This window comes from Antennarius striatus, chromosome 9 (assembly GCF_040054535.1).
Source record: "Antennarius striatus isolate MH-2024 chromosome 9, ASM4005453v1, whole genome shotgun sequence".
NCBI classification, from domain to species: Eukaryota; Metazoa; Chordata; class Actinopteri; order Lophiiformes; family Antennariidae; genus Antennarius; species Antennarius striatus.
In genome coordinates this window covers 3,324,276-3,345,425 of record NC_090784.1, presented here as the reverse complement: position 1 = coordinate 3,345,425, position 21,150 = coordinate 3,324,276, and the positions used below count along the sequence as shown (strand labels likewise).

Here is a 21,150-nt window from a genome sequence, read left to right as displayed (position 1 = left end):
AGTTATCCAATATGTGGATGACATCATTTTGTGTGCATCAGACTTGGAAACCTGCCATAAGGACTCCATGATCCTGTTAACTATGCTGGCTAAAAAAGGCCACAAGGCCTCACAAGAGAAATTACAGTACTGCATGGATCAGGTAGAGTACCTGGGTAGGTTGATCAAAGAAGGGACACGATCAGTTTCTCCCTCCCAGTTGGAGGCGGTGTCAAAAGCTCCCAGGCCAACCACTGTTAAAGAAATTATGACATTTCTGGGAATGAGGGGGTACAGTTCAGAATGGGTTGATGGATATTCTGCTATTGTCCTGCCTCTGAGAGACATGATTAAAGAAAATGGAGGTGGAAATTTGCAAAGCAGATTACTTTTGACATCAGAAGGACACACTGCTTTTGAAACTAATAAAACTTTGCTACAGCTGGCGCCGGCTTTCACTCTTCCGGACTATGAGAAACCGTTCCAGTTGTTTGTGTCGTGTCGTCAGGGACATGCAGTAGGGATGTTAGGCCAGAAAACAGGTATAGGTACACATGCTCAACCAATTGCCTGTTATTCTGTTGCACTAACGCTGGTAGAACTAGGTTTGCCAGACTGCTATCAGCACCTGGCTGCCGCTCAATTGTTGTATGAAAAAGCATCAGGTCTTACTATGGGCTATTACAGGGATTCCCAAAGTGTGGTGCGCCTGTGGTGCGCGAGCTGCCACTAGGGGGTGCGTGAGTGTAATGGCAGCTGAGCACCTTGAAATACATAATTAAATAAATAATTTTAATAATTTTAATGGAGGATTAACAGTTTAAATATTTAAATTAATTCATGGAAATCATTAGTAATTTTCAATTAAAAAACGTTTTGGGAAAAATTTAAATTAAAAAAAAATACCCAAAATGCACTTGGCTTTCTCCTAGCTACGTACTAGCTTGTTGTGATAGCGACAACAATAATATGCCGAAATGCATAACTGGTTAAAAACGGGCAGTCTGTCCGGTATTAAATCTGGGAGAAATGAAAGAGGACAGGATACATTGGCCACAACGGAGAGCTGTGCAGTCTACCAGGCTGAAGAAATCGAGCAGGAAAAAGAGTGATGATGACGAGACAGGGGAAACTGAAAATGAGGAGCACAGAACACAGAAAACTCACCCGGACACTTCATCGGGAGAAGGGGGTAAAGAACACAAAGAGACTCGTACTCGAAAGTGAAAATATGATGTTGAACTTGGGCTTATGTTATTTTGATTCTTTGTGGCGGAGTAGTATATTTGTTACCATTTAATAACTGTTACAGTTTGTTAAATAGGCCTATTTGTTACATAGCAGGGCTTGAAATTGCGCCCATTTTGGTCGCATATGCGCCCAAATTTTTGTCAGTGCGACTAATAAATATATTTGGGAGCGACTAGGGAAAAAAATCTGGTGCGCCTTTTTTTGTGAGACCGTGCTCCTGCAGTCCTGCCAGGAAACAATGAGAGCGCAGCTGCAACTGCTCTCCTGGGCGAGGGAGAGAGGCGGACGGAGATGAACGGAGCGTCTCTATCGCTCCGTCACTGCCTTGCTTTTGGGTAGGTGCTCCTGCTCTTTGCTGGTGCTACTAACTTCTAAATTTGGGAGCACCAATGCCACCAAGAAAAAAAGCTAATTTCGAGCCCTGCATAGTAATAACTTTCATTCATCACTCATCTGTAGTCGGCTCGCTTGGCGACCATTTTGACTTAAAATATTATTATTGTCATTTTTATATTGTTACTATTATTCTCCCCACCGTTTCTAAAGTGAGAGATCATTAGGCCCATTATTGCACAATCTATTCTGTGTTAACAGGAGCCTATATTATTAAACTTGATACCTATATGGCTATAAAGACTATGCCTTTTATTTCTTTTTTTTCATGTTTTGGGCATTGGGAAGCGTCAGCTAAGTCGGGAGGTAGAAGTGGGTGCGCGGACTGAAGAGTTTGGGAACCGCTGGGCTATTCGATAGAGATTTTATCACATCATAAGTTGATAAACTTAATTGAAAGAGGAAAATTTGTGTTACCCACACAACGGTTGACTGACTATCACCGACTTCTTGAATACCCGGATGTGACATTGCATGTCTGCAGGGTGAAAAACCTAGCACACTCCATTCCACTCCCGTTTGAGGGAGAACCACATGACTGTGTGGCTGAGGCGGAGAGATATGCTAAACTAAGGTCTGACCTGAGTGCTTTCCCTTTGGAGTCAGCCGACATGACACTGTTCGTGGACGGCTCCTGCTACAGAGATAGGGAAGCATACAGAGCAGGTTGTGCAGTTATTGAGTTAAAACATGGCAAAACTGAGATTGTTCGAATGGAAGAGTGTGTGCAGCCATGTTGTAGCCAGTTGGCAGAACTAAAGGCTTTGATGTATAAATGTGAGTATGCAAAGGGTAAAAATGCTAAAATCTATACTGATTCTGCCTATTCACATAGGCATGTTTGGTGCAGCGTGGAAGGGGAGAGGTTTCAGAAAAACTGACAACTCTCCCATTCAGCAGCGTGATCACATCATGAAATTATTAATGGCAATGATGAAACCAAGATCCTTAGCCATAATAAAGTGTGCTGCATATCAGAAAAATGATTCATGGGTTGCCAAAGGAAATGCAGCAGCAGATGAAGCAGCTAAAAGTGCAGCTTCAATGAACAATAAAGCTATAATGGTAACTCATGCTGTGGATTTTGAGGAACAAATAACTTCTAAAGATTTGATATTGTTACAGGAAGAAGCTCCAGAAGCAGAATGCCATTTATGGCTTCAGAGAGGAGCTTCTAAAGATGCTGAAGGATTGTGGAGAAACCACGAGGGGCTATTTGTTGCTCCTAGTGGACTTCTGTCTTTACTGATCAATGAGGCTCATGGGGTAGGCCATGAGTCTAGAGGTGAAGTGATGAGAAAATTAGAGAATGGAATTTTTGGGCTCCTAAACTACAACATGTTGATGAAGTGATTGGTCAATGTGAAACATGCTTGAAAAGTAACATTCGGAAAGGAGAAACACCTCCTGCTGGACATATTCCAGCACCTGAAGGACCTTTTCTACACCTGGTCATGGACTATGTTGATATGGTGAGACCAGTGCAAGGGAAGAGGTATATGTTGGTGGTGATAATTAGATTCAGCAGATGGGTTGAAGCGACACTGACCAAGCACAAAAATGTAGAAACTGTTGCAAAGTTTCTGTGCCGTGAAATCGTTCCGAGGTTCAGGATTCCACTAAGAATAAGTTCAGACAATGGAAAGGAGTTTGTGGATAAAACCGTGAAATGCATGTTGCAGAAGTTAGAAATCAAGCAGAGATTTGGATGTGTGTACAATCCTCAAAGTCAAGGTATTGTGGAAAGAGTGAATGGGATTTTGAAAAACAAACTTTGAAGATTTGCATGTGCACAGGGTTAAATTGGGTAGATGCACTGCCACTTGCGCTCATGGCATATAGATCAAGTGCTCATAGAGACCTGAAAATAACTCTACATGAAGCTTTAACCGGCAGGTCAATGCCTTCTCCAATTTACAAAACAGCTATTTGACAAATGACATGAAATCATATGTCAGACAAATGACATCCACAGGAGCATCTCTGCTCGTGTTATCTCATTACAAGCAAAAGCTGACCGTGAGGAGGATCCACCTTCAGTGACACCAGGAGACTTGGTGTACATAAAGGTGTTCAGACGAAAGTGGAACATCCCCCGACGGGAGGGTCCGTACGAGGTGGTAAGAGCCACTTCCACTGCAGTGCAGGTCAAAGGATCCCCTACGTGGTGTCATTTAAAGCATTGCTTAAAAGCACCCATTGACATTTTCAGTGACAAAGATGGAGGCCAGGGGAAGGATTCCCTGGAAGGGGGGAATGTTCCTTCTTCTCCTCCTGGCTATGATGGGGATGATAATACAGCACAGTTTCCAGTTATGCAATTCCCCAAAGCGAAGTGATACAATAATGATGTTAAGAATCTACAGAGCAGAATTAGAAGGGAGATAAGGAGTGGTCCTGGACGTCACTGAACTCTTCCACAGGCTGGATTCACACTAACAGACCTTTTCCAGCTCCTACAGCTCCACTGACAGCCAAAGGCTGAGACAACCAGGCCTGAGACAACTATTACTTTCTCCCATCTCAGAGAAAAACAGGCGGATGTCTCCAGAGAAATGGATGTGTGTGAAAGTGTGTGTGGTTGAAAGTAACAAAACAAAAATGAGTGATTGAGCGAACGGGAACTGCAGTCCGTTTGCTGGGAAAGGGGGACACGTGTTGCCACACCTCATCAACCAGACCAGCCAGAGCTGACCAAGGATCTACTCTCCCTCCACCAGCTGGTGAAGGTGCCACTCCAGGCCCTGATCTGGAAACAGAGGTTTTGGCTCTTGCAACCCCAGAGTTCTTCAGCTAAGGAACCAACAAAGGCAATGGCCTCAACTGAGGACGTCGGTTGTTTTGGTGTGAGAGGAAAAGATCCAGACAACTCATTCTAGAGGAAAAGATCCGGACAACTTATCCCAGAGGAAAAGATGAGTGAGGCGTCCCTCTACAACGCGCACAGCGGCGGTGGGGACTCCTGCCAGAACTCACCCACCGGTGTGAGGGGAAGTCTGACTACAAGGGGGGGTGGATGTATAGATTCCACTCGTCTCAATGTCAGTGAAGCAGGGAGATCCTCACACCATTAGGGGTTGGGCTCTGGGGGAATGTCCTTATCGCCATGCAGTCAAGTACGGGACGAGAACACTGTAAAGGACTGATAACTTTGTGTCACCAAGAAGTTTTTCAGTGATAATTCATTTATTTGCCTGTGCACTCAGTTAAACATATCCTGCATAAAATTTGTTAATAAATGATAATGTGGACAATAGGGACTGGCCATAGGACACAAACTGGACTTGGGTTCAGACCTTTAACTAAGAGGAAATTTTTATAACTGGACCTCTGTGACTTTTAATTGAATACCCCTGGACTAGAGTGTCCTTCATGTTCTTGTGTTCATACTCCTTCACGTTTCCTTTTGTAATTTTGATATTACAAAGTTATTGAGTGTTAGAGAGAGACTCCCAATTGAAAACATTGATAATGACTGAGTGAACAGTGTAGAGAAACTGGATCATATGAAATGATTCCCTCCCCAATTTGTCATTTTGATTTAAAGTTGGTACATTCATCAATATGTGACAAAACGCTTACAAACAGAAATTTCAGTTCACTTAAATATAAACTAGTTTAATACTCAACAAGAACACAATGTATGTAAATTAGGAAACTATAATCTGAACAATCGCATACATAAGTCTAAATGAATATATGTATGACATAAATTTAAGCAATGGAACATTTTAATTGCTAAAAATGATACAAACACTCTGAGTACTTATGCAGAATTTTGCATAGATCCAGGAGGTGTAGTGACGCAGCAGAGAGCTGGGGCAGGAGGGTCAGATGTATTTGTTGGCCAGATTCTGAACATCCTTCTTGGTGAACTCTGTGCACTCCACTGCAGACAGACCCTCAAACAGCTGAATCATTTGGTGACGCCCATCCTTCTCCTGCAGCATCAGGGCAACCTGGACAAGTCAATGTGGGATCACAATTCACCACCAACACTTCAGCTGCACAAGTCGATGATGTACTGCCTACAAAACAATATTAAAGATTCACAAGTGGCTCTCCAGTCCAAACCACATGCATACTGAGTTTGACTTAAGTGTTCAATCATGACATTCTTCCAAAAGATGCTTTCATTTATTTTTTGGTCTCACTGTTGATAGAGAAGGAGCCAAATAAAAAGTAAGGGACAAGGACATAGAGACACGAGGTCTTCTGTGTTGGAAATAAACCGCAGTTACTTAATAATAAACAGGTATTTGGTGTGAGAGAAGAGGATGCAGAAGACAGAGTTAGATGGAAGCAACTAATTAGCTGTGGTGACACCTGAAGGGAAAAGCCGAAAGGAGAAGACTCAATAATCAACAGGGTTTCACTCTTCTGTTGTCTCCCTACATATTTTAAACACCTGTTAGTCACCGAATGTGCAGTAAGGAAATAGACTACTATAACTTTCTTTAAATGGGACATGTGCTGCACCTTACCGAAAACCTGTTGGCTGTGTGCAGCTGGTTTAGGTGTTGGTAGACAAGGTTGGGGTCTTTCTCTAACAGTTGGGAGTCCAGCGCCTGCATAATGAAGCTGATGGTGTCTCCATCCAGCTGGGTGCTCAGGAATTTAGGAAGCATTTCTGGGGATGTTTTGGCAAGCAGTTCCGCACAAGCCACTGTGTTTCTGTGGCAGTGGGCTGCATTCAGAGCCTGGCCAAACTCATAAGCATTGGTCAGGTGAAGGTTGATGTTGACGTCATCTCCTTTGTAGCTGATCTCTGAGTTAGGAATGGTGGTCGTCTCCTCATTGTTGTCAACCTGTGCAGGATGAACAGAGGTGATAAAAGTCAGTCTAGACTTCTATCCATCCATTTTCTTAACCACCACTTCTACTGTTGTGGTTCGTGGGGAGCTGGAGCCCAACTGGCTTGGGCATGAGACACTACGAGAACAACACCAGTGCACCGCAGAGCCAGACAGAGACGCACACAAACATACAAGCACACACTCACAACTATGGTAAATTTGGGACCGGCCAATTAACATGAAGCACATGTTTTTGGAGGTGGTAGGAAGCCGGAGAACTTGGAGAGAACTCCCGCACACACGGGAAGAGCATGCAAACTCCACACAGAGAGGGACACGAATCCGGAACCGGTCTAGACTTGTGTAAGTAAATATACTACAAAGGGCCAGAGGGCAGGTGTTCCACTTCTTCTTTTTGAGTATTGTATTCCGGACCTAGCAACACAAAGAGGCTCTGGACAGGACTGGAAACATGACAGTAGTCGATACACAAGAAGAGCAATGTCAATTAATCAAATCAGAGAGGTTTTGTATTCCTATGGATTGTATCCATTCTGTTTCTGTGGATATAAATGCAAATCCCAGAAATTATTGTGATCCAAACACACATTCTCCAGAACCAGAGTTACATCGTCCCATACTTTGTGCTGTACTGTCTGATGTACTGTCTGTGTTGTACTGCCTGTTGTCCTGCCTGTGTTGTGCTGTCTGTGTTGTGCTGTCTGTGTTGTGCTGTCTGTGTTGTGCTGTCTGTGTTGTGCTGTCTGTGTTGTGCTGTCTGTGTTGTGCTGTCTGTGTTGTGCTGCCTGTGTTGTGCTGCCTGTGTTGTGCTGTCTGTGTTGTCCTGCCTGCGTTGTCCTGCCTGCGTTGTCCTGCCTGCGTTGTCCTGCCTGCGTTGTCCTGCCTGCGTTGTCCTGCCTGTTTTGTCCTGCCTGTGTTGTGCTGTGTTGTACTGCATGTTGTACTGTCTGTGCTGTACTGCCTGTTGTACTGCCTGTTAAGCGTGGGTCAGAGAGGACTGCAATTTCACCTGTGCTGTCTGTCGTGCATATACAGTACTTTAACAATAAAGCTGACTTTGACTTACATCCATCTTCTACTGAATAGTCTTCTACTTTCTGACTATCTGAGCAGAAAAGAGGAAGATAATAAACACGAACCTTCTGCATGTATAATTTTCCTGACTTTAGAATCATTAGGTACTGGGTTTTATTATTATAGCTCTCTGTGCCAGAACACTAGAGAATGTGTGTGAGACTCATCTGTGTTCTTTTGTGAGGAAACAACATTTCAGGGACATACTACATGTTAATTTGAGTTTCTTGAGTTAATTTTAGCTCAAGAAAGTAGTGCATCCCTGGGATGTGCTTCAAGAAAAATCTGTGCATCCCAGCATGACGTTTATGCATCCCATAAGTAATAACAGAATATATGGTACAAGCATACGGAAGGATTGAGTTTTGCCAATAGTACAATATAAAAACCAAACAAACTGTTAAGGGACGCAGGCATTAAATGTCAGACGCTGTTTGACGATCGTGCGTCCCTGTCAAAAATGTGCGGCAAGGACGCACGCAAACAACAACTCTGCATCTGTAATGTTGGGTTGGGTCCAGCTTATTGACAACCCTCCGTTCCTCGTGCAGTGTTAATATGCTGTATCTTTTATGTTTGTGCTGCCCATAAACTCTTTAAATGTTGATGCAGCCAAAACTACTGAAGGATGCCTTGTGGGCAGGTTGAACCAGACCTATTTAGGGTCCCATCATCATTGTGTCACGGACCTCCTAAACAGATTCACATACACATTTATCCAACATTTTGAATAATGGATTGGAAAAAACCTTGTTTTATACCTCTGTGACAGGGACAGACTTCCTGTGTTTGGACGGTGTAGCATCAGGCAGACTCTGTGTGAGCACTAAGGTGACCTCCTCTAGCTCCTTTTCAGCCTCTTGCACATTGGGATCCAGCTGTAGCACCTCCTGCAGGTCAGAGCTGCATGCCAGGTAGTCCTGATGGAGACACGGACAATAAACTTTCAGATAACAGTTTACACTTTAAATAATGTGTATTTTTATTAATTTATCCAGGAAAGTCTTTTTGAGAATTAAATCAGTTTTACTAGAATGGCCTTTTCACGACAGACAGCAGCACAAAGATTGTAGAGAGGGTGTGAGAAAATAAATGATAGAACCTGTTCAACCAAAGTGTGACAGGAACCAGCAGCATTTGCTCCAGCCCTGCTTTGGGACTGACGGCCATTTATGTTCACCTTGAGGCCTTTCTTGGCCAACGCCCGTCTGTAGAAGGCCTTCTTATTGACCGGGTCGAGCTTCAGCGCTGCATCACAGTCCTGTTTGGCCTCAGTGAACCTCCCCAGCTTTAAATAACACAGAGCTCTGGTAACGCACGCACGCACGCACACACGCACACACAACGTAAGATTTTCATTTTGTCATCATCAACCACTTATCTTTATTGCATAACTGAAAGGGAATTAAAAAAAAACTTCCACTCCACTCAGTGTGGAAATTCTTTTTACACTCTATATGTTACACAAATGTTAATATGTATTTGGTGTTTTTGTCTCATCAATTGTTGTTTGATTATGAAGGCTGGCAGTATGGAATATATCATTTTTATTTCCAATGGGTAAAACATTAGTATTTACATCTCTGGTTGGCTCTATTATATTCCTTTCTTAGTTAATCAGTGTTTTCCGTCAAAAAGGCTTTTTGTCACTTGCTGCTTTGTTTACTCTTTTGCTGTACGTCCAGCCTTTGTTTCCACAGCACAGCACCACATACACACCTCACAATGGTACATTTTTCACGTTAGTGTCAGACTTTCCTCTGCATAAGATCAGAAGTGGTCAGCGATTGTGAGAGTGTATGAAGAATGAAGTTAGGTTGGCCTGCTGCATCCACTGTGCTTGCTGTGATTATATGTATGTAATACGATGGTGATGCTTTAAGAGACCTGTGGCAAGTAGAGAGATGTTTTATGAGCTTTGGCTGCTCTGTTCAAATTTACAATAAATGCTAATTTACTGCCAGTGACAGACTGGTGGGTACAGCATCTGACAGATGACAACAACAGATCAGTTTAACATGTCCTTACGAATAAATACATCTGTGTGTTTTCCAAAATGCTGCATTTCCGTTTATTGGGAAACAAAACATGAGGAGTGTAGAGCCGTGGTGAGGAATGATATTAAAGACAGACGACAGTGGGGTCTGTGTTTGTCTGTGGTCAAGTGCGACAGGGCCTCTCACCTGTTGGTGTAGATAACACATTCCTCTGGCTTTAGCTTAAGGCATTCAGTGTATTTTTCCAGTGCATCCTGGTATTTGCTCTTCTTCACAAAGTCATTCCCCCCTAGCTTCAAACCTGCAAAACGGATTTCTGCTTTCCTCTCTGGAAGACAAAATAAGGAGGTGATTACTGCTTATTATCTCTGCTTTCTGTCGATGTATTAACACTTGCCTTACCTTTCAGTAGACCTTTATGTAATGTGTGAGAAAACCAAACGCATGGAAATACGTGAGCCCTGTATGCTATGTGGCTTTAGGTTTGAAACCTAGAAATTTATACTGTGCTGACTGGATGAGAGGCATGAAACTGAAGTCAGCAACCAACGTCGGTGTGGACAATCAGCTGCCGAGTGTCTCCTGAGAGGAAAATTTTTGCTAGCAGGTTTCTTTTATCATTAGAGTCTAAAAACAACAGCTTTACCGGCTGGTAAACATCATGGAGGATTTGTGGAGAAAATGGGGCAGAAGTCAGTGGAGGAGACAACAGATGATTACGGACAGGCAATAATTAAAAAGGTCCTATCATGAAGAACACATTTTTTCAGGTCTCTACATATACATAGTGGTCCTCCCTACCAACTCCTAGGATCTGGAAAACAAATGCTTCTTGCATCAATAAATATTTGGAATCTTTTGGACTAAATGGCTAGACAGCATCAAAACAATCCATTTTGTCACAGCTGCTGTCTGCAGAGTGATTGACATATCCTGAGCCATATTTGATTGATTGACATGCCCACCCGGGTAAGGACGTGGTCATCCCTGGGGTGGAGTTAGTGTTCAGGCTAAGGTAGCAGTGTGTGGAAATGACCTGGCCCAGAGCTACACACTGAAAGTTCCTCACAAGCTGTTGAAGTCAAAGACGGGAGATGTGACCAAATGGATCATTGGCGTCAGCAATAACAAAAAAACCATAGACTACATTTGCCCTCCACTCCACAAGGTGGTGGAAGTTCTTCCTGTCTAACATTGCCTCCCCTATAAATACAAACATGAATAGTAGTGATGCGCAGATGAATCCCCATGAAGCATTGAAGCTTTTCATCCAATCGGTTCACTGTGGTTCGAAGCTTCTTGAAGCTTCATTTACTTTAGTACGACATCTACTGGATGCTAAAATATCAGTTGACATGAGTTTGAAGTGTGTGGCATTTTGCAGAAAACCTGTGAATAAAACTGTCTGCAACACAAAGTATGCAAAACATGTATATTTTAGTTTTGGCAGTGCACTGTGTGTGTGCGAGTGTATTATAAAAAATTAAATGACACCTCCCACTTTGGGTGTTTTTGGGTGGGAGCAGGAATTAAACCGCTGATCTTGAATCATACGACGACCCACTCTACCGCGCACTCTACCACTGAGCCCAATACAGCCAGTGATCATACTTAGGTCGTATCATTGGTTTTTAATTAGAAACAATATTTTTGTCCACTGTCAATATTTTTTGTCACTGTATTTTTGTCCACTGTTTGTCCACTGTAATTTTATGTTTGAAACTATTGTTTATTGGACATAATATGGTAATTGTTTGCCTGCCTTACAGAACCATTAGCATAAGTCATTAGCACTCATCCAGAGCTGTCATCAATAAGAGATTTGAGTGCAACCTTTGCTTCCTGTGTGGTCAGTGTGGCTGCTAGCTAGAACATTAATTCCCAACAATCAGCATGCTGTCTAGCCAAAAAAAAAAAAATCCAAATATTTATTGACTGCATCAATTGCGTTTGTTTTCCAGGTTCTAGGAGTTGGTATGGTTAGGGAGGACCACTGTATATGTAGGATACAAGTGGGAGAAAACCCGCCTGGTTTTTGAACTGAGGGAATCCAGGGATGAAGCGGTGAAGGGCGCAGCGGTCACTGTCCGTATCGGGCGGAAGGGGAAAGTCCAGGAGGAAGTGGAGCAAGCCGCCTCTAAGCTGCAACAAAAGGAGGTCCTGGGGCGAGTCCAAGTCAAAACAAGGAGCATGGACTCGCTGGAAGGATACCATCAACAGAGTCATAACTTGGGAAGACATCTGGCGAACTCCACAGTCACGACTCGGCTTCCTTGTGAGGGCAGCCGATAACATCCTCTCATGCTCCCAAAACCTCTCTCGGTGATTTGGAAGTGAGGGCAAGTGCTCCCTGTGCAGCAAGAACAATGCAGGACTCCAACACATTCTGTCAGGGTGCAACATCGCACTGACACAGGGATGCTTCCGGTGGCGGCACAATCAGGTGCTGAGGAAGCTCACAGAGCTTGGAGAGATGCAGAGTCGGGCCAAACAACTCCTCTGTGTCCCAATGGCAAAACATTGCCTTTATCAAACAAGGAGAGGCAGGACAGAGTGTGTGTGGAAGATTGGAAAGCCTGCTTACCCTTGGAAAGATATGGGAAATGCGCGTTGACCTGGAAAAGCAGCTGGTCTTTCCAACTGAGATCACACAGACAACTCTAAGGCCAGACATTGTGATATGGTCCACAGCTGCAAAGACAGTCCTAATCATTGAACTGACTGTGCCCTGGGAAGAGGGGATAACAGTTCACGAGTTCAAGCGTCGAAGTACAGCGACCTGGCGAAGGAGTGCAGAGGAGGAGGCTGGTCTGTGACTATTCACCCAGTGGAGATCGGATGCAGGGGCTTTGTAGGGGGTTCTGCAATCCGGCTCCTCCGTGCTGCGGGAATGACTGGAGTCTGAAGAGGGCCATCAAGGAGCTGGCAGAAGAGGCAGAAAAGGCAAGTTTCTCGATGTGGTTACGGAGGAGTGACAGCAGTTGGGGCTCAACACCCCAGTGAGGTCAATTGCAGGGAGTGGCGTGGGAAGACGTCCCCACAAAGCCACTGCCCCCACCGGGAGGTGTCCTGGCTAGGGAGTGAAACATCAGTGAACGGTGGCATCAGCTGACGACCCTGCAGCTGACCGCAAAGTGCAAAGTCAACCAGTATTATCTAAAGTAGAGACCTGAAAAAAAATTTTTTTTTTCATTATAGACCCCCTTTAACAGCCACATGAAGCAGGAAACTGGTCGGTTATGTTACTGCAGACATGCGTGTTTTTAACAGCCCCTTTAACAGCCACATGAAGCAGGAAACTGGTCGGTTATGTTACTGCAGACATGCATGTTTTTAAAATGATGAAGGCCTGTCTCACTGGCTCTTCTTAATTCAGACCTGCATCCCTGGCTGCTTTCTCTGCTCGCGCCAGGAGAACTTCTACATTGGGGGGCTCCTCTCTGCGGTGCTGCTGAGCTGACAGAGGCACCATGGGAATGTTGCGAAGCTTCTCTCTCCACTCGGGGCCGTCCTGCCCAATCAGCAGCCGGGTGATCCTGTAGACAGATAAAGAGTAGTCAGTATGAGGATGCAACACATGAACCAGACCAGGAAATAAAAGGGTTTTTCAGTATTTGTAAAGTATTTGTAATTAGCATCTTTGTACTGTTAAGTGTGTTTTTGAAACAAGTATCGCATGGTTTATTTCCGTGTATGCATGCGTCAAAGTGTTTCTTATGTCGCTGACCTGAACGTAAAGCAGAGAGGTGAGGTTCCTATTACATAACAGAGAGGATATAGACACTGAAACCTAATTAGTATGGAGCTAGAATTGCATTTGACCACTAGCTGGTGGGGCGGCAGTGGCTCAGCGGTAGAGCAGAAGTCTTCAGACCAGACATCACCCAGACATAGGCAGCTCGAATCCCACTCCCGCCAGACATCCTCGGAGCGTGAGCTGACAGTGGGAGGTGCCAGGCCACTGCCGAGGCGCCCTTGAGCAAGAGGCATCCCCCCCCCACAAACTGCTCATTTGGGGCGCACCCCGAAGTCACGACCCTTCACTCTGCCTCCTCATGTACCAACAATTGTACTAACCGCATGCCTACAGGCCCCTAGTGTGTGTTGTGTTTGTTCAGGGGCCTGTACACAACTGTATGCATGGTTTGATACATATACACATGTAAAAAAGAGTGTAAAGATAATTTCCCCGTAGAGGATCAATAAAGTTGACTTTCTTCTTCTTTCTTTCTTTCTAGCTAAATCTGTAGGCCAACAAATCATCTTTATGTGCTTCTTCATTTGATGTGTTTCAGTTTAGGCCTCAGACCATGTAATAATGCAGTTGTTGGATTTAAATAATATTGAAGAGATGCTTGGTGATCCCTGCCCTGTGGATCTGAGGTGAGAAGGCTAATACCTGTTGACACTGTCGTGTGCTGCCTGCACGGTGACATCTATCTGCAGTACAGTTTTGTAATCCACGTAGGCCTTACGATAGCGCTCCAGGGACTCATATGCCATGGCCCGACGCAGGAGGGGTTTGAGGGAGAAAGCCTGCAGCTCCAGGGCTCTGGATGGTATAAATAAACGAGAAGAAAGAGCTAAGGATCAAGTCTGCTGGCTTTAACATAGATTCCACTCTCAGAGGTCTGTGTCTGCAGACTGTGAATCAATATATATGTGTGACAGTGCTCTTTGATACAAAACAGACATTGTCTTGCAATGATGATTATTGTACATACACAGTATTGCACATATTATGTGGACTGATCTGAGTTTGAATTAACTAGATAGATAGATAGATAGATAGATAGATAGATAGATACAAGGATAGATAGATAGATAGATAGATAGATAGATAGATAGATAGATAGATAGATAGATAGATAGATAGATAGATAGATAGATAGATAGATAGATAGATAGATAGATAGATAGATAGATAACTTTACTAATCCCGGAGGAAATCTCACATATCCACTGCTCAGGCATTACATAATGAATAAATACTGGGAAAACTCATCACGCTCAAAAACCCCGATCAAACTGCGAGAAGTCCTGATCACCTGTTGTTGAGTCAGTGCTCTGTCTACATCTATAATGTTGTCAGTCACACATTCTAGTGTTCTGTGTAGCTGCAGTAAGAAATTCTCAATAGCAAGTAACATATAGTTTCCAGAATTGTGAAAACAGAGGCTACAAAAACTCTAATCGATCTGAAATGCAAGCAGTGCTGCTGAAATGTGAACCAATACAACATCTCAACAATAAAGTGGCCAGTTCCAGAGCAACGTGAAGCTGCCGGGCTGCAGAACCTGTCTCACCTTGTACAGTCCTGTATGCAGTCTTGGTTGTTGCCACCTTTCAGGTAGCAAGCTGCTCTGTTAGAATACAAAATGCACAGTTCCTCCACACTGTCAATCCCTGCATGAAGACACATGGACACGTTTTCATTTACAGATTTTTTCCACTGATCTCTACATAGATGTTTAACAGAGTATGTCTTCAAGTACAAATGCATCAAATAAGATGTGAAGGTTTACTTAGATGTGATGTTGACTAGAGCAAGTGTGAATGTGCTACGAGTGTCTGATAATGTTCAGAGATTACTGCTAAACCAGACTAATGTAATACAGAACACGGGAGCACCGCTTCATATAAAGACAAGAATTTCACTAATTATTCTGACAGTATGTCTTCACATTCTACCTTTGGTGTTAAGTGTGATTGTAGTAATGTTCCTGTTGCGACTCAATGTGGATGTTTCTTTGTTACCACAGTATGACACATTGTTGTGGGGGCAAAGTCACAACAACCAGGCCAGCACGTCCATTCCTGGACATTTATTAGTGTCTCTATCGTGTAGGTGGACTAATGCCTCAGAGAGAGATCACTACTGTTGATTTGTATCACATATCTTGAATTATTTAATTAAATTTTCACCTTATGCACAATGATAAAATAAAAATACATGGAGGCACTTGCAGGATAATAGCAAAGTCATGACCAATGAGTAGGTGAACACCATGAACAAAGAAATGTCATAAAATTCAAATATGTGTCGGTTAAACTATCGGCTGTTTGTTTCACAGCATGTTTGTAACACGCTGGCGTCAGTATAAAAGCTGTCTGTACTCATGCATGAACGCTTGTGCGCTATACTCTAACAGCTTCGACAGAATCACCTGTGAGGACTCCTCCATCCTACCTGAATCTGTGTATCCTTGGATGGCTAGCGAGTATTTCTCTAGTGCATCGGCAAACTGCCCTTTCTTAAACAGCAGGTTTCCCTCGTTCTTTAATCGGGACAGATGTGGGGGCAGGGCTCCACACGGAGCATTCAAGTTGACAGTTGACTCCGTGTTTCCTCCTCCGGCTGAAGTCCCCTTAGTGTTGCTTCTCTCATCCTGGGCTGAAGCTGTGGAGCCCCTCTTGCTCGTTCCATTGGTTAACTTTTCCTTTGACTCCTGTGTTACTTTGTACTTGTCAGAGCTGCCTCCTTTGCCCTTCCCATGGCCATGGTGGGAGTTGTTGAACTCGCTGTGTGGTCCCCCATCTCCTCTGCTGTGGGACTTTTTTTGAGAGTTACCAATGTGTCCCTTGTCAGTCGGAGCAGCTAAACTGTCCTCCCCTCCCACAAGCTGGATAGGTTCAACTGGACAAGCTGGAAGGGAGAGAGAGAGGGAGGGAGAGGCAAAGGGAGACAGACAGAAAGGGAGACACACCCACAGGAAGGAGTCAGTGTTACATCACTGTGGGGGAGGGGATGGCAGGCACGAGCGCTTCAGAGAGGGAGTTCCAGGAAGTAGCCAGTGTCAGTGGGGAATTACAGGTGAATGGGGGCTGGGCATCGATGATGTGTCCCCCTACCCTGAGGCACTGTGGAGGTTTTCTCTCCAGCACAGACAGATGCAGGAGGAACATCACTTTTCAAAAAATATCTTAGCATATTTAGCTACAATTTTCTACATACTGGTGTCAATCCACTACAGTTTTCAGTTCAATGTGCTGATCACATTATATAAATGATCACAGGCATGTTTACACTCTGTCTGCAAGTCATAGATATACACAGTTTATTGATTGTGGAGGCAATTTGACCGTCTCACCAGTTTGTTCTGCTTTTTTTTCATCATCATCTCCCTCGTCTTCTTGGAAGAGAATTCCATTGCTTTTCTCCTCAAGTTGACTCTCTCTCAGCTTCTTCTCAGTTTCAGACAAAAGTTGCTTAATGACAAGTAATTCAAACATTAGAATTCTGTCAACTTGTGCCACTACACAGGCACATGGCTCAACACAGAAGAATCAACACATCAGGACATGACTCAGCAGTCTTCCTCCGCCTCAAGGAAGAGGGACACTCATTTCAGGACACCGATGTTCAGGTCTTGGACAGGGAAGATAAATGGTTTGAGAGAGGATTGAAAGAGGCCATCCACGTCAAAGTGGAGAAGCCATCTCTAAAGAGGGGGGGGTGATCTGCCACATCACCTCCCATTTACAATTATGTCCTTTCAAAACTCCCTAATAGATTGTCTCAACAGATTGACCCAGGTTATGTGTCTCATGCTAATGACCCTCATTAGCATACAAAGGTGAAAGTCACATTTCAACTTTGACACCCCCATCAACAATCGTTGGGGAGCCAGATGGGTTGTTGGAATGTGAATAACACTGACCACACCACACAGGGTTAATAAGCTGGGACATGACCAGCCACCTTCAGAACTGAAGAAGTCTCTTGGATGAGAGATGAAATGTCTTTAAGAACTTTCTTAACGTCCAGTGGATTGACTTAAACAGCTTTGGATAGTACATGAAAATCCTGAATACATGTTGTTAAAATATAAACAACATTCTCAGGTGGACAACTACTTATAGTAATAACAATAGTAGTAGGATCTGGATTCATCCTTTGACATAGAGCAACGGACCACTGCTACTCTACCCTCCCTTTTCCATTGATGACAGACAATACTGTATATGATGACACTAATATATTGCAGCAGCTACTGTATGTTCTGCGCTTAACTGTGTGCTCTCATATTAATCCAGCGACACCTTGTGGACAAAAAAACTATCTGACATGTGGAATACTCACAGTGGCTGTAGGATTCTGGGGCTCTTCCTTCAGTACCATCCTTAGGTCTTCAGCTGCCATTTGGAATTTTCTTTTATGAAATGAAACAGTGGCACGACGGAGCAGCGCTGACAACACAAAACAAATCAGACATTAAGACTACCATTAATGACGACATTAATGAAACTTTCTATTCCATCTAAATGCATGGCTGGAACAGTTAAAGGTGTAGAGTACACTAAAGGAAAGCACCCTTCACATTGCACGGCTCCAGCTTCAGTGCGCTCTGACAGTCTGTCAGGGCATTGTCCCAGTGCTGCAGCTTAATCTCTGCCTGTGCTCTGTTGCCGTATGCAGCCACCGTCGGTAAAACAGAAAGGCTCCTGTAATGGAGCAACAAATAAAAAAGACCTTTATTTGTGTGCATTAATGGCAGTAAAGATTGGAGAGGCATCAGACCTCATAAAAGACGATGGTCTAATTTGATAGCAGGCCACAGACAATAAACTTATTTGCAGAAGTAAAATGCTTTCTATAGTAAAGTTCTTGTATCTAGAACCTCACCTGGAGTAATACACAACTGCCTCCTTATAATCCTTTGCTCTGAAAGCTTCATTGCCTTTGTCCTTTTCGTGATTTGCCAGAATCAGCTTCTCTTGTTGTGTCAGCACTGCATCAATTTGAGAACCACAGACATTTCAAGATACAGACCCATATGAATGGAGTGTATGCAACAATTTACAATGAGTATTAAATAAATATGGGAGCATAACGTATAATATGTTACATGAAGCGTCCTCTTTAGTCTTGACTTTTGGGAGTTCTGTGTTTATATAGGCAGGTGGATCATTTTTGGCCACAATTTCATCGATTGCTTCACATTCTTTTTCCACATCAAACCTTGAAAGAGAAGAAAATATTTTTTCTAGTCGGAGTACCTTCTCATCAAATCCTTAACATCATAATGACATTAGCCTAAACAAACACTGTAGAGCCATTCATGTACAGTACTGTATGTAACTGGTGCCGACATAATAATAAACAAATGTGGAGACAAAATGGCTTACTTGTCCCATTCTCGGAAATCTCGTGGCAGAGGGCGTTTTGAAGGATTTCTCTTTTTTTTTGTAATTGTATTCTGTGGTTTCAAAAAACCTGTTTTTATTATTTTTATTTCAAGTAAATAGTCATATAAAGTAAATGTTGTAGGATCTTTACCTTGCTTAATGGAATTGTGGAATTGGAAACTCTTACATGCGGCACATTTTCTTTCATAAGGTCATCAAACAAAGACCTCTGTTTAAGTGAAGTGTCTCTGTTTCTTACTTCATTTTGCCATGTCTGTCAAGAAGAAAAGATTTAATATTAAAATGTTTGTCTCTCACTCCCGAAGAAAGCTTCATACACGACAGCAGGGGAAGAGGGTTTAAGGTAAAAACAGCACTACAATGATTAGGATTCTGCACCTTTAGCTCATCATCCACTTGGCTCCACTCATCTGTGGAGAGGCTGGCGGCTGTGGCTACGGGGGTCTCCTTCCTGAGAGTTGGGCTCCTCGGCTCCAGTGTCTCCAAATGACTCTCACAAAACCTGATCAGATGAGGGAACATGCCTTCCTTCCCAGACCTTAAAATAAATGAAAAATTACTTTTTCAAAATCCAGAATAACAACAAATCTATCTGTCCTGCTTTTTATGCTGTATGGTGTTGTACTTCATTTCCTTTTGGCAACTTGTGGAATTAATGTATTGCAAGAACTGCACATGGATTTTCTCAGGAGATAATTAATCAGAATCACAAAAGCTCACCAACACCCTTGAAATAAAATCGTTAATGAATGCACAAAATCATTCCTTTAAGTAATCTAGGTATAGACATAGTTACCTGAGTTGTCTCAAAATTTTTTCCAAGTACTTCACATCTTTACATTTTTCTATGTACCCATAATCCAGGTGTTCCACAGGGACACTGCCACGATAATCAATGGCAGTCTGGATTTGAAGAGAGGAAAAGGAATCTGTACTCATTCCAGATGTCTTGTCTTCTATACTCACCTGTCAAGTAGAAGCACATAGATAGTGGCCATATCTTGCAGACATGAGAAGGGTCATTGTAGTATTAGCAAGAAAAGCATGGAAAGAAAAGTAACAGAAACTCCTAAAGTAATAAAGTGCAACTCCCTTTAGCAGGAGAGACAGAAAATATCCTCAGCAGTCCAGGCCTATAGCAGCTTATCTAGTGGAATCTGTGTTGTTTCTACTTGTAAGCTTCATCGAAGATGAGGGTTTTGAGTCTACCCTTAAATAAGCTAAGGGTGTCTGCCCCCTGGACCGAGGCTTGGAGATTGTTCCAGAGTAAGGGAGCCAAATAGCTAAAGCTTCTGCCTCCCGTTCTGCTCTTAAAGACCTGATAGGTTACCAGAAATCCTGCATCCTCAGAGCAAAGAGCCCTGGGAGAGTGGTAGCGTTCAAAGCGTCCGTCTTCAGTGTAAGACGGACCCTTACAAGTGAAAAGATTCATATGTGATCATGAGGACTTTGAATTGTATTCTAGATTTTAACGGGAGCAAATGTAAGGATGCCAGGACAGGAGAAATGTGCTCTCTCCTCCCAGTTCAGGTCAGCAAGTCGGCAGCTGTATTTTGAGCTAAACAACACAGAATGTTTCGAAGGAATTGCAGTAATCCAATCTAGAAATAACAAAAGCATGAATGATTTTTTTCTGTGTCTTTAAAGGATAAGAAATTTCTAATTTTAGAAATGCTTCATAAATAAAAGAAGACTATCTGAGATGCAGACTTAATATGAGAGTTAAAGGAGGGATCCTGATGAAAAATCACTCAAGTTCCTGACATCACTACTAGATGGTAAAGCAATGTTATCTAAATGAATTACAGTATTAGAAAAATCATCTGTAAGGTGCTCGGGATCAATAATAATAACCAATTTTTGTAAGTGTTTAGCATTAAGAAGTTGTGGAGCATCCAAGACTTAAAATCCCTAAGGCAAGTCTCTGACTAATTGGTCAGATTTGTTTGTTTTAATTGACAAATATCATCTGCATAGCATTGAAAATTAATGTCATGTGTCCTTATAATAGTTTGAAGTGGATACCTGTATTGAGGTTGCGCTTGTTCCTCCGTAGGTAAGTAAATTAATTAGTTTGTACGCGTGTAACAAAGGCCGCAGATCAAAGCACAAATGGACAACAAAGAACCATAGATCAGAGCACAAGGGGAAGGAACAAAGGAGAAAGTGCAAGAACATAAGAAATCATATGGAAGAATAAAGATGATCAAAGAAAACTAAGAAGTCTGGCTAGGTAAGTAGACAGGTAGGTAGGTACCAAAAATGCCCAAAAACCTTTGCCAAATTGGATCCAGAAAATGGCATCAATAGAGATTGAAAGGTCTGATTCCCATTTGGCCTATGGTACGCTCATTCTCTTGTCTGTCTGTATTAATATCTCCGTGTCTTCCAGCATCCTCCCACCTCCAACAACATACAACTTAGGTGTATTGATCGTTCCACATTGCCCATGTGGTGTGTGCGCGTGACTGATTGCTTTGTCTTCCATG

General features: G+C 43.0%; 1 protein-coding gene across 1 annotated transcript; it reads right to left on the bottom strand.

The window, feature by feature from the left end:
* Positions 1-4,440: 4,440 nt before the first annotated feature.
* LOC137601387 (sperm-associated antigen 1-like) lies at positions 4,441-20,093 on the bottom strand. The gene is made up of 19 exons (XM_068323553.1): positions 19,992-20,093; positions 19,458-19,564; positions 19,040-19,199; positions 18,792-18,914; positions 18,641-18,711; positions 18,361-18,473; positions 18,138-18,243; positions 17,826-17,956; positions 17,595-17,701; positions 16,603-16,720; positions 15,702-16,157; positions 14,818-14,917; positions 13,911-14,063; positions 12,890-13,047; positions 9,698-9,839; positions 8,695-8,821; positions 8,276-8,434; positions 6,108-6,431; positions 4,441-5,582 (listed from the first exon to the last, which is right to left on the bottom strand). The coding sequence occupies exons 1-19, from the start codon at positions 20,091-20,093 to the stop codon at positions 5,454-5,456; spliced, it is 2,886 nt and encodes a 961-aa protein (XP_068179654.1). The 3' UTR covers positions 4,441-5,453.
* Between the last annotated feature and the right edge of the window lie 1,057 nt (positions 20,094-21,150).